Source organism: Gavialis gangeticus, unplaced genomic scaffold (assembly GCF_001723915.1).
Source record: "Gavialis gangeticus isolate Ggan-Ray unplaced genomic scaffold, GavGan_comp1, whole genome shotgun sequence".
Classification (NCBI taxonomy): Eukaryota; Metazoa; Chordata; order Crocodylia; family Gavialidae; genus Gavialis; species Gavialis gangeticus.
In genome coordinates, this window is record NW_017729016.1 from 1,191,854 (window position 1) to 1,203,684 (window position 11,831).

At 53.4% G+C, this 11,831-nt stretch overlaps 1 protein-coding gene across 5 annotated transcripts in view; it reads left to right on the forward strand.

The window, feature by feature from the left end:
- The window catches only part of MPRIP (myosin phosphatase Rho interacting protein), a 145,838-nt gene that overhangs the window by 68,396 nt on the left and 65,611 nt on the right, over positions 1-11,831 (forward strand). For all 5 annotated transcript variants that reach the window (XM_019512647.1, XM_019512648.1, XM_019512646.1 and 2 more), the window contains exon 4: positions 6,660-6,811. In XM_019512647.1, coding sequence (XP_019368192.1) covers positions 6,660-6,811 — 152 coding nt within the window. The remainder of the gene's footprint in view (positions 1-6,659; positions 6,812-11,831) is intronic.

Below are 11,831 nucleotides of genomic sequence, written 5' to 3' on the forward strand. Positions count from 1 at the left end.
TTGTGTTGGAGCCATCCTGCACGTTGCGGGCGCGCATGTATATAAATATGGATCTGTCGGACACGAAGGGAACGCTAATGCAATTCCTCCCTGGCTGCTCTTCCTCTGGTGATAATGAGCAGCATGGAGGTCTGCCGTTGCTCATGCTATGCACGGGGGCTGCCGCACCCTCTCTCAGCTCTGGCTTGCTGTACACAGAGGGATAGGCAGTGTTTTTTGTTTGCTGTTTTCCCGGGATGGGGACGCCCCTTGGTGCACACATGGCTTTGCTCACTGCCTCTGTGTACTTACCCCTGTCACGTCCTGGAGTCCTCCCCCTCCCACCACCTCCGGCTTCCCCATTGAAAATGCACGCGCGCAATCTAAGGATGCAGACACTCCATGTCCGGGCTCCCAGTGATGTCAGCAGTGGAGCTGCAGGCATCTAGCAGGGGCGCAAGGCCTGAAACCTTCAAGGCAAGGGCTGTCATTTCTCTTTCATTGCTCCCCCTTGTTGGGGAATGAACATGAGAGATCAGAGCACCAGCCTTCATCTTGGCCTGCTAATTATAGGTCTGACTCAAATCCAGAGGCCTTCACTGACTTCCATGGACTTGGGGTGAGGCCCCAAAATGAGCATCCACATGTGGTCCTTAGTATAAGGGGTCTGCTCTCTGAAGGGGTGATTGACATGCCTGCCTTGTGGCTGCTCTGAAGCACCTCCCATTTTAATTTTCTCTAGAGGGGAGGCAGGAACATAAATGCAGCTTCAGAACCAGCTGGGAGAACTGGCTTTATAATTCGGTGGGTCTGCTGCTAGGAGTGGGGCCAGGCTACATCCCTGTAGTTCATGGGATTTTGGGGCTGTCTGCTGATCCTGGGGACCAGTTGATGCAAAGCCCTGTCTGGTCGCTAGTGGACCGATACCGGCAGCACTGCAAAGCGTCAGAAACTAAATGCATTGCATCATGACCAGCCAAGCCTGCAGTGCACTGGGGGGAATCTCGCTATCTCAGGAGCTTTCCAATGCTGCTGTTGCATCGCAGCTTCTTCTAAAGCAACCTGGGACCTGGAAAAGAGGACAGAGCAGCTTCTTGCAGGGCCACCATGTGAGAGCCTCTCTTAAAGTTGGTCTTTCTGATCCCTGCAATATGATCACCACCCATTTATAGGTAGCCAGTTATTGTCTTCAGATGTTGGGGAATTTGGGGAGCAAAGGCATTGAACCAGAAAAACCTCCAATTCACCAGGGCACTGCTTTCCTTTCCGCGCTTCTTAGGAAAGTCAGGCCTGCTCAAAGGAGTTTTCTCTCTAGTTCTTCTGTTGTGTGGTGTTTTTATATTTCTTTCCTGGCCTCTGTGAGTGGGTGCCTGTCTATCCTGTGGTATTGGCACTTACCTAGCCTCCAAGTGGCTGCTCCAACTCCACAGATAGAAATAAATACATGGGACAACTTTAAATAATTCCTGGGCTGGGCTCCTGCCTGCCCAGTTCTGTCTCTTTGTGGGGAAAGGTGCAACTGTGTGGGAAGGGTGATGAGCCATCTGGAGAGGCCAAGGAGCCCTCGTCTGTGGAGCTTCTAATAAGCGGTTGAATGTCTGGTGTCCGCTGTGCCAGTGGCTTTTCTCTTTCCTGTCTCCCTTTCCTCTTGCAGGCAACTGTGCGATGAGGCGGCTGGTCTGTCCACTGCAGGGCATAGGCATCTTTCAGGATCGGTGACTGACTATGGGGTGTTTGCTCCTTCCACTTAGCCCTGCTGGCAAGGCTGCTATTTTGAAGAGCTCTTTGCCCCGGGGAGACTTCTGATTCCTGTTCCCTCCCTGACTGGGCATCCCACGAGGCGAGGTGTATACCTTGACCACACCTTGTTACAGGAAGCCTGTTGCCTGGCCAGGTCCTCCCCTGCCTTTTCTTGGCTGGGCCCCGCATTCCTCATCTCACAGCCTTGTTTACTGGGTCCCAGTTAATTGCGTGATGCTGCAGCCCAGGCAGGGTGGTGGCACCCCAGCTCAGGCCTGGCCTATTTCCCTCTGCTCCCACGCCTTTGCTCGTCTGCTCCAAGCATGCTGTTTGAGGGGTGTCTGGGGCAGGTTTGGTGGCTGTGTGGTTGCATTGGGATTAGCAGAAAAGGTGCAGAGTCAGCACTGAAAACTTTCGCTAGCAAATCCACCGAGCAAACCAGGTCTGTGCTCTCTACTCTGGCCTTGTCCATAGTAAAGTGTTGGTAATGATGCATAGCTGTAGCATAGACAGGGAGTCTAGTCAGAAATCTTGTGGTAGTGGCAATGTCTTTAATTAGATAAACTAGATAATTGCAAATAAAGAAATTATTTGCAAGCTTTTGGGCTCTCACACCCTTCCTTAGGCAAAAGAAAAATACAATGATTGTAACATTTCTCCCAGGTAGACATGAAACTTCATATTGCACAGGAGAACTGGGTAGAAAAGTTCATTTTATGCAAAGTAGGCTTGGATAAAAGTTGAATCATTCTATTTAGCTCACAGGTGTCTGATGGCAAGCAGGTGTCTCTAGTCTGCTCCTGAATTAAGCAGGATGCACTTTCACCAGTGCAAGGTTGGGGGAGGGAGGAAATCCTTTCATGCACCCTGCTGTCTGTGCTGTCGCTGAGATCAGATACCACCAGGGGTGATGGAAGATGTGGGTACCGCCTTTGCTCTGCTGCAGCACTGAGTGCTTGCTCTAGTCAGCTTGGGTATTTGTGCAACACAGTTGGTAAATATTGTGAATTCTGCCAAGGGAGGACCAGGGATAGGATTTGTGAGGAGCTGCCTTGTCCTGCCCTAACTTCTTCGGGGGAGTGTTCCAAGTCCCTTATTTCACACCTGAAACCCCTGCCAGGAAGTTTTAGGATACAGATAGCAAAAGAATGAGTGAGTCAGTGGCCAGGCGTGCCCTTTGTGTTGGTAAATAACTAAAATCCTCGTGGATAAGTCTCCTCCTGTCCTGCAGGTTGGCTGGGCTCTTATCCCTGGCAGAGGAATGGTGAGGGTGGGGAGCAGACTCGAACCCACACAACAATCCAGTGCAACCTCCTGGTTCTGGAAATGCTTGTTCCTCTGAAGCGAAGCAAGGAGAAGAGGTTTCTGGAACTCCAGTGGGAGCTGGAGGAGGCTTTTCCCTAGGATTTTTATAGCTACCAGAAAACAGAGTTTTATCTTTATTGCTGTATAAGACGGAGAAAAGCCCTCTTCTGAATAGACTCCTCATGGCACGGAGGGAAAACTTCGGGCTGCATTTTCAGAAACAGTGTCCATGTCTTAACCAGATCTCAAAACGCTCTGCAGACAAAGGCTGTGGTTTTCAAAGGAGCCTCAGGATACTTAGGTGTGTCTGCTTTTTGGGAGAGGGACCTGATTTCAGAGAGCAGACAGTCCACCTCTAGATGTCAGACCTCTTTCAGGTGCCCGTGTGGGCACCTCGGTGTTGACACACCCCAAATCACTGGTTGTCTGATCTTGGCTGAAGTCTTGTCCATGTGGTTTTTTTCTCCTCTTCTCTGGCAGTTTTGCTTGCTAGATTGTAAGTGGCCCAAGGACCATTTTACTCTGTACAGTGCAACACTGTACTTGATTAGTCCCCAAGCACTATGGTAATTAACACAATTAAGTCTCAGCATTGCTGTGCAGCAGGAAAAATATTTTCTGTGCGGCACAGACAGGCAAACTGAGGCAGAGCAGGGTTAAGTGATTTGCCCAGGATCTTAGTAGCAGAATCAGAGCCAGCTCTGGGACTCCTGCTTCCCACCGCCATGTGCAAACTACTGGACTGTGCTGCCTTTCTTTTTCTTCCTGTTACATAAAAAGGATCGGCTGCTCCTGAAGGTATTTTGCTGGCAACCGAGCTGGTTTCCATGGCAAAGCACTCTGCAGCACTTGCCAAAAATAATCCTCCTTGCTGGCCTCGCCATCTGCAGGGGGAAGGCAGGAGTGCCAGGAGGAGGAAGCGCCAGTGGGGCGGCTCTTGGATGCTTTCTCCATGCCCTCTCTTCCACTTCAGAGCACTTGAAGCTTGTCGGTCCCTTCCGTTCACCACTTCGTGGTTGTGGTCTGAAGTGGTGTCTGAGGGGAGCGGGCAAACCCTGAGCCTAAAGGCAGAAGTCCTGAGAGCAGCCCAGCAGTGGAGCACTCGCTCCTTGGTGCCCCAGACCCTGTGTCCGGAGGTGGGGAGGGTCCAGGGTGTAGGCAGCTGCAAGTGGGCTGAGCCAAGGCTGGTGAGCTTCCAGCTTGTGCTATTTGGGGAGTCAAGGAAGTCAGGCTTTAAAGGGCTCTGCGTGGGAGGCTGCTGCCAGCTGAGGCAGCTGGTGATGGTGATGGGAGAGGGGAGCTGCGGGGGGGCCGTGTTGGAAGAGTCGCTCTAATCGGATGAGAAGGGAGGGCTGCTCCAGATGGACCTGTCAGCTCCAGTCAATGCTAACACCTCTTCCCCAGCCGCTGCCTGCCTCGCTTCCTTTCTGCTCCCTCTTCTGACTCCTTGCAACCTCCCTTTGCTCTTCATCTCCATCCTGCACCTCCTTTTCCTGCTGTCCCTTTTTGGACCCTCTCTGACTTGTGCCAGGAGACCTGAGCCCCACCTGTGACAGAGCCCGTCACCCCCTTCCTTGTTGCCTCAGTTTTGTGGCCATTCCCCATCAGGGAGAGACTGCAAGGGCTCTGGGCAGTGCTGGCATCTCTACCTGTCCTGCAGCTGAAGTGCGGAAGCGGCGTGGGTCCACTGCACCCTCCCTGTATGTTTTCAGATGTTCCCTCCTGGGCATGCCAAACTCAAGCCTCCTCCAGGCATTTGAAGATGGCAGACCTCTGCTCCTGTCAGCAGAAAGGAGACCCCTCCAGGCAGAGACAGTCATCACCATGCTCTGTTTGTGACCTGGAAGGGAACACGTGGGAGCACAGCCCTGGCTGTAAAGGCAAAGCAGGAGCGTCTTCCCTCCAGGGCAGGGAACAGCGAGCTAATCTCTTGCTTCTCCCTGCTCTGGGTCTGATGGGCTGGGGAATCCTGCCAGTTGCCTCTGGAAAGGTTCTGGCTTTTGTCTGCTGCCTGGATCTGGGGAAGTGGGGCAAGCTGCTTTGGATGACGTGTAAGAGCAGAAAGCCCGTCCTGCAAGTGAAGGGACGATTGGATGGGGTGGAATTAGGGGGCCACCAGGGGCATTAAAGGCACTGAAGCCTTGGCCTGTGTTTGCGCAGGGATCAGTGCTCCATGCTGGCTATGCAGGCTCCCCCAGGCAGGGATGGCTTGGGAATCACGCCTTGCCAGTCATAGACGCTGCCGCAAACCAAAGATAAACAGCAGCGTTCCAGCAGGGCTGGAGCCGAGCAAGCTGGCTGCCTGGGTCTGCGGGAAGGCACCGCTGCTTTCCCAGGCCTCTGACAAGGAGGCTCTCGTTTTCATAGCACGCAGCTCTGGGGCTGCCCTGTGGTTGGTGTTCCCTGCCCTGATGTCTTAGTGCTGCACACGAGCAAGCGCGGAGCCACTGTGGACGCAACTGCTCGAGTGGTCTTAGCTACTGGGACCCACGTTACCTCTGCTATGGAAACCTGTCCCATGCCTGGGGGTGCTAAGGGTGGTGACATTTGTAGGTCTTAAGGCCAGACAGGGCCGAGGTGTTAATGAATCATGTAGAAGCTTTGTACCCAGGCCTGGTGGTTTCTGGGTGCTTTGGCATCTGCCTGCTCCTCTGGAGAGAGTGCCAAGTGGCCACCTGCTAAACTTGAGGGTCGTGAGCTGATGCACCCAAAACACATAGGCCCTTTTGAAAGCTGGAGCCTTGGACTCCAGCTGGACTTTGTTCCAGTTGAGGGAGAAGGTGAGAGTGCAGGGGTGGCACTGCTGGTACTGCACAGTAAACATTAGGACCCAGGTCTCTCAGTGTTGGTTCTTGCAAAATAAACCAGACTAGAACCTGGTTCTCTTCCCTCAGAGGTCTTGCTGAGAGCTGCTAGTGCTGAGCATGGTGACTGTAGCCCTCGGACCGTGTTCCAGTATGTCTAGCATGTGCTGAGCTGGGAACGCCTGCTTGTGGCAGCTACCTGTCCCCAGCATTGTCATAGGCAGCTCAGTCTAGTGGGGCAGCTCAAGAGGGAGTCATGCTAGAAGGCCTGGAAGAGGCAGAGGAGAGCACCGTCAAACCCCAAACCAGCTGCAGGAGGTTTCTGGGTAGGGGGAGGCTGTGACAGGCCAGCTTGGGCCTTGCGGAAGAGTAATATACTTAGAACAAAGTGGAACAGTGAGTAGAAGTTTGACTGTCTGAGAGCTGGTATTGTATCTAAGCACAGAAGTGCTGGTGGGCTCTTGCAAGGCCCCCACGAACCCTGCGAGGGTGCAGAATTTGTCCTGATCATGCAGAGGAAGTGCTGTCTCTGTCTCTGGTAGGAGTTGGGACAGAAAGGGGTCAGATCTATGAATTTCCATGACTCGAAAGCTTCCAAGGGGACAGCGTGACTGAAACTTTACATGGCTGAAGAGTAGCAGGATGGGATGGCTAGAGCCAGCCCCAAGAGGGAAGTGGCAAAACTGTGACTGGGGTGGTCGGCTGGGCTCCCTGGGGGCCTTGTGAGTGGACAGGTTTGTTGAGAGCAGGGTTTTGTGGTACCAGTTGGGGTGCCTGGCTCCATGCTCAGCTTCTCTGCTCCCCTTAACACATCTCTCCTCTCTCTTCCAGCCCACAACCCTCCCCCAGGGCACCATCAACATGAACCAGTGCACAGATGTTGTGGATGGGGAGAGCCGGACAGGGCAGAAGTTCTCTCTGTGCATCCTGACCCCTGAGAAGGAACACTTCATCCGAGCCGAGAACAAAGAGATCATCAGCGGGTGAGTGGTGGGCCTGGGGGGAGGCCAGGCCCACCTTTCTTTAGTGTGCACTTTGGCACCAGGGCCCCGAACAAGCCAAATTCAGCACTGAGTCTCAAAGTCGCGGGCTCAGATTGCTTGCTGCACATCTGGGCTGGTGTGCTCACTGGAGGAGAAGTTGGAGGGGTTTAACTGGTGCTTAAGGTATGTTGGCAGCTGCTTGCTAAAGGATGATGGCACAGGTTGCTCTCAAGTCCCTCTTACCAGGTAACCTTCATCTCCTGCCACTTTCATCCATTCCCCTTTGGCAGAGGCAGGTTTTCCTCTTCTCCTCCTCTCCCTTCCTCAGACCCCCACAACCCTCACATGCTCACAGCAGAGCAGGGGGCAGTGTGGCTGCCTGTAGCCGACTGACTTACTGGCTTCATGGACAGGATCGATATTCAGACCCTAAGGTTATGCCTGCAGTGATTCCCGAGTGCTGTGGGGCCACCCCTCACAAGCATGCCCTGACCCCCACCGTCTCATGTGAACCAAACCCAGAGTGATGAGGCCGCTCTGGCTGTTCTTGAGAGGTCTGTGTCCCACATGCTTGGGACTGGGGTTGGCCTGTATCTTTGGGAGCAGGCGGGTAGGACTCGCATGGAAACTGCAGAATGAACACAGGGGACTCAGCATAGACACACATCCTGACGGTCACTAGTTACTGTTGAAAATCTTGGCCTTTGCACCAGTTCTTATTGTCTGCTGTTGATGCCTATCTCATGCATTGACGTAACAAACACCCTGGTGGTTTGAAGAGGAGAAACTCAAGTTGCCCTGTGCAACGTCCCTTAGTGCTTTAGAAATGGACTGGTTTGGAGTGCGAGGGAGACTGAACAGATCCAGGAAAACATGGGGGCCAGTGGAGGAGTCCTCAAGAGGGTTTGGTGGTCTTGGAAGGGGATGGGTTAGAAGGGGATCGACAGTAAGGAGGCGTGTTATTGTATGGCCACGATTATACCATAGGATCCTGAGCAGTGACCTAGTCAGCTCATACTCCTCCCAAGTGAGTCATAATTGTGAGTTCCAGCACCTAGGTGCATTTCATTTTCAGAGCACTTTGCCAGGATCCTTTAGCATCCACTTAAGGCGTGCCCTGGCTTTCCTCAGCCCTCCTTGTGCTGCTTAATTATCGTGTGGTTTTTCTCTCCTCAAGGAGAGACTCAAGGATTTGAACAGGGGCAGGCCAGGAATGAGGGAGGATGCCTCCTGCCCTGCCCCTGTTCAAATCCTTGAGTCTCTCCTTGGCGTTCCCATCCTGGTCTGTTCAGCTCTCTGGGGTGGGGTTTGTCTGGAACGTTTTCATGGTACCACACGTAATGGTTGTGAGCCCTGCCATGTGCCATGGCTTCCCACTGAGCCTCCTGCTACCGTGTTAATGGCCCCCTATATGGACAGCCGTGTTTCTTGTTGCCTGCGTGTCTAACATGGCAGCTTGTGCATTGCTTGCTCTTTGCATGGCTCCAACAACTAAACTAGGTTGGTTGGTTTCACTTGTTTCTAGCTGAGTCTTCCTTGCCCGCCAGCTCCGAGCTCAAGGGCCTGATGTTGGTGGGATGCATTTAAAAGTATGGCCCCTTGAATCAGGTTTTGGTCTGAAAACATCACAAGGAGCTACTTAAAGAAGGTCACTGCAGTGGGAAGGTTTGGTGAACAGGCTTGCTCTCTCACTGCCTCGGCATTGTGTGTTTGATGGCCTTTGCACTGCCCTTGCTGGTGTTCTCCCCTCTCCACGCCTGTCAGAAGTGGGTCAGTTCTTGGTTGCTTCTTTGTAGTATTGCAGTCCATCAAGCTACTTCCCAGTCTCCGCACGGAGATCTGACTTCTGCCAGAGTCCTGGCTGCTAGGGTGTAGACCCAGCAAGCTGCTTTTAGTGCTAGGCCACTGACTACCTGCCATTTAGGAGTGAGCCATAATTACTGAGTGACTGAAGACCTGGTGATCCAGGGGAACTACTTAATCCTCCGATTTCAGGGGGAATTCTCTTCATTAAATCAACTGTGAGATCTTGGGCCTGATCCTGTTGGCCAAGCAAGGCTTCCCCCCAGTGCCCCAGGCCTGGTTTCCAGAGAGCTGTCACCTGGCCCGTGCTTCTTGCGTGCATTTGCTTCCTGTGTTTTTGGTTCTTGTTGTTGAAGCAGGGGCAAACTTCTGCCTGTCCTTGCCGGGAAGGAGAGTGGAAAGGGTTTGGTGGATCATCTTTCGTCCCCTCCCTCCCTGAGCTCCCAGCAGAGCTGCTGACCTCAGAGGAAAATAAAAATGATGGAGCTTGCTCGTTCCCAGGCCTGCTGCTGGGACTGTTGCCTAGTTACGCCCAAGGTTAGGCTGCTCAGGGGAGAGAAATCCCATGCGTGGGTTTTCCTCCATCCTCAGGTGCGGAAGGCTGAACCAGAATCATTTCCCTGCCTCCCTGCTGTCCCCTGGTGGGCGAGGAGCAAAGGGAGTCTCGGGTTTACCTGGTGGAGCAGCAAAGGCAAGGAAGAAAGGACGCCCAGTCTGCATGGCCAGGGGCACGGAAGAACTGTTGCAAACTACTCCTCACCCCACAGATCCCAGCCCCCAGGGCTGGCCCCTCCTGCGGTTCTCTTCCCAAGGCAGAGGTCTCATCCTTCCCTTGCGTTCCTCCTGCTTGGGTGCTCTCTGTTGCCACTAAGGCCCTCACCCCAGCTCCCAGGTGACAGCATCCCCACCCCATGGCTTCTGCTGGTGCCCTCGGCTGTGGCCGAGAGCTCCCGTGGGTAGGGCCCTGCCTGGCTGGGTTCACCACCCAAGCAGTCTGTTAGCAGAGCAAATGGATCCAGTTGGTTTCTTGTTGGTCCTGGGGGAAATCCTGACATTTCAAACCAGGTTTTCATTGGGAACTGGGACAGGAGGTCGAATACTGTGGGAGAAAGCCACTGCCCACCTAACTCCTCCCTCCACCCCCCAAAAAAAAGAAAAAAGAAGGTGTTTTCATGCTAGAGATGCTGCAACAACAGATTCTGATGCTTTGCATCTAAGCCATTGGGTGTTTCAAATCCCGTGGTGTTTTCAGAGTCTCCGGATTCGACAGCTGTCATTGCAATGGCATCTTCTCACGGAGGCTTTCAGAATGGTGCTTCCTGGCAGGGTGGATTTCAGTGTGAAAAATGATTCACCCAGCCCTGCCTAATAACCAGAAGAGGGTGAAGAGCCTCCCTTTTGTATCCCTCCTCCACGCCCCATGGAAGTGTCTCCACACTTGTTGGGTTCTGCCTGGGCTGGGTGGTAGGATCAGCCTTCCAAGGACATTGTACGTTGGCCTTCTACAGGCTTTTACAACTATTTCCCTATCTGTGGGTGTGCACCTTGCCACCAGCTGCCAGAGCTGGATCGCTGATCAGACCTGGAATCTCTAGTTTATCTTGCACTGTCTTGGTCTGTTGGATTGTAGCCTCCCTCATGTGCCAGAGTTGTCCTGACCCCTCCCAAAGCAGGAAGCTGAGGAGCCAAGCGCTGGGCCACAGCTGCTTGCTTTGCCTGTCTGGTGCGCCACCGTCATGGGGCTTCCCACCAGCTGCAGAGCCAGGATGCTGAGGAGGAGCCTGCCTGGAGCCCCCTCCCTGTCCCTGTGTAAGATGAGAGCAGATCAGGGAACTGGGTCTGAACAGGTAGTTGGGGTAGCAGGTAGCAAAAACGATCCCAGCAGTGCTGCTGTCTCCTCTTCTCTGGCACAGTTCCGGAGAGGCTGGTTGAGGAGGGGGCAGGAAAAGGGGCCTGTATGTGCAGTGATTTCCCTCTCCCTCCTTTTTCCAGCCTTGGTGCCAGGCCTGGCCCCAGCGCACTCCGGTCTTTGTTGCCCAGCCCGCCTGTTCCCAGTTGGAGGAAGCAGCAGGCAGGGTTCTGCTCTAGGGACCAAATGGTGCCTTGGGTTGGGACTACAGTGGGATGGGGCATTGCTTTGGTTTTTAAACCACATCAAGGGCTTGTTTCCTGAGGTTGCTTTCTGGGTGCAGGATGGGGGATTGTCATTTGGGGAGACTTGGGGGGTCTCTGCAGGAGGCAGTACTGATGAGGCACTTGGGGAAATCTGGCGGTCTCCCTTGGGTGGGGTGGTCAGCAGCCTGGTCTGCACTTAGGTAGCTATAACCTCCCTGTACTCGCCACCAGGTGCCAATGTTGCTATGGCTAGAAGCTCCTGGACTTTGGGTGCAGCTGCAGGAGCAAGTGTTGCCCCCTTCGCATACCTGCAGCAGGCTTGTTTCCCCATTTTGTCTTTTTTTTTTTTTTTTTGCCCTTGAGATTTCCCCTGTGAATCCTACAGGAGTTGGTTTGGGAGCTGAACGGAGTAAGGGAGCAAGCAGTTACCTCCAGGGACTGCTCAGACCTGTTCTAACAGCCTGGCTTCAGTTTCTGGGTCTCTAGCATGTGCTGGCTCTGCAGCAGCTCCTGCTTTTCCCTCTGCTCACACATGACTTCCCAGCCTGTAGCTGACTGACAGCATTACAGGCTCTCAGCGGGTCCTGCTCCTCTGCCCCAGCCTTTCCCAAAACATACAGCTGTGCCCTCGTCTCCTCTTGTGCTTGGCTTTTCTGCTCTGTCATGCCCTGGAACATTGCAAAACGGCCCCATTTCTCCTTCCTCTTTCTTCCCCTGCACTGTGTGTCTTGGCTGGCTCCAAATCCCAGCTCAGCCTGCCATTCCCAAACCCTGCTCTGTTTGCTTCTGGGAATGCTGAGAGAGACGCATGCTGGATAGCAAGGTGGGGCTGATTTATTATGCCTTGGCCCAGCATCTTACTTCGAAGCGCGGCATTTGCTTCTGACTGTGAACATTAATCATCCCAAAAAGTCACATTTGGTTCCAAGCCAGGGTAGTTTCATTTGCAATTGCAATGCGACATCAAGACTTCTCCCCCCTCACTTGGATTTGTTTTATGCTCATTGCATGCTTCTGGCATTTATTGCCTAACCATAACCCAGCTGATGTGGTCCTCCCAAACTGTTACAACACCCGCTCTCAAGAAAAAAAAAAAAAAAAA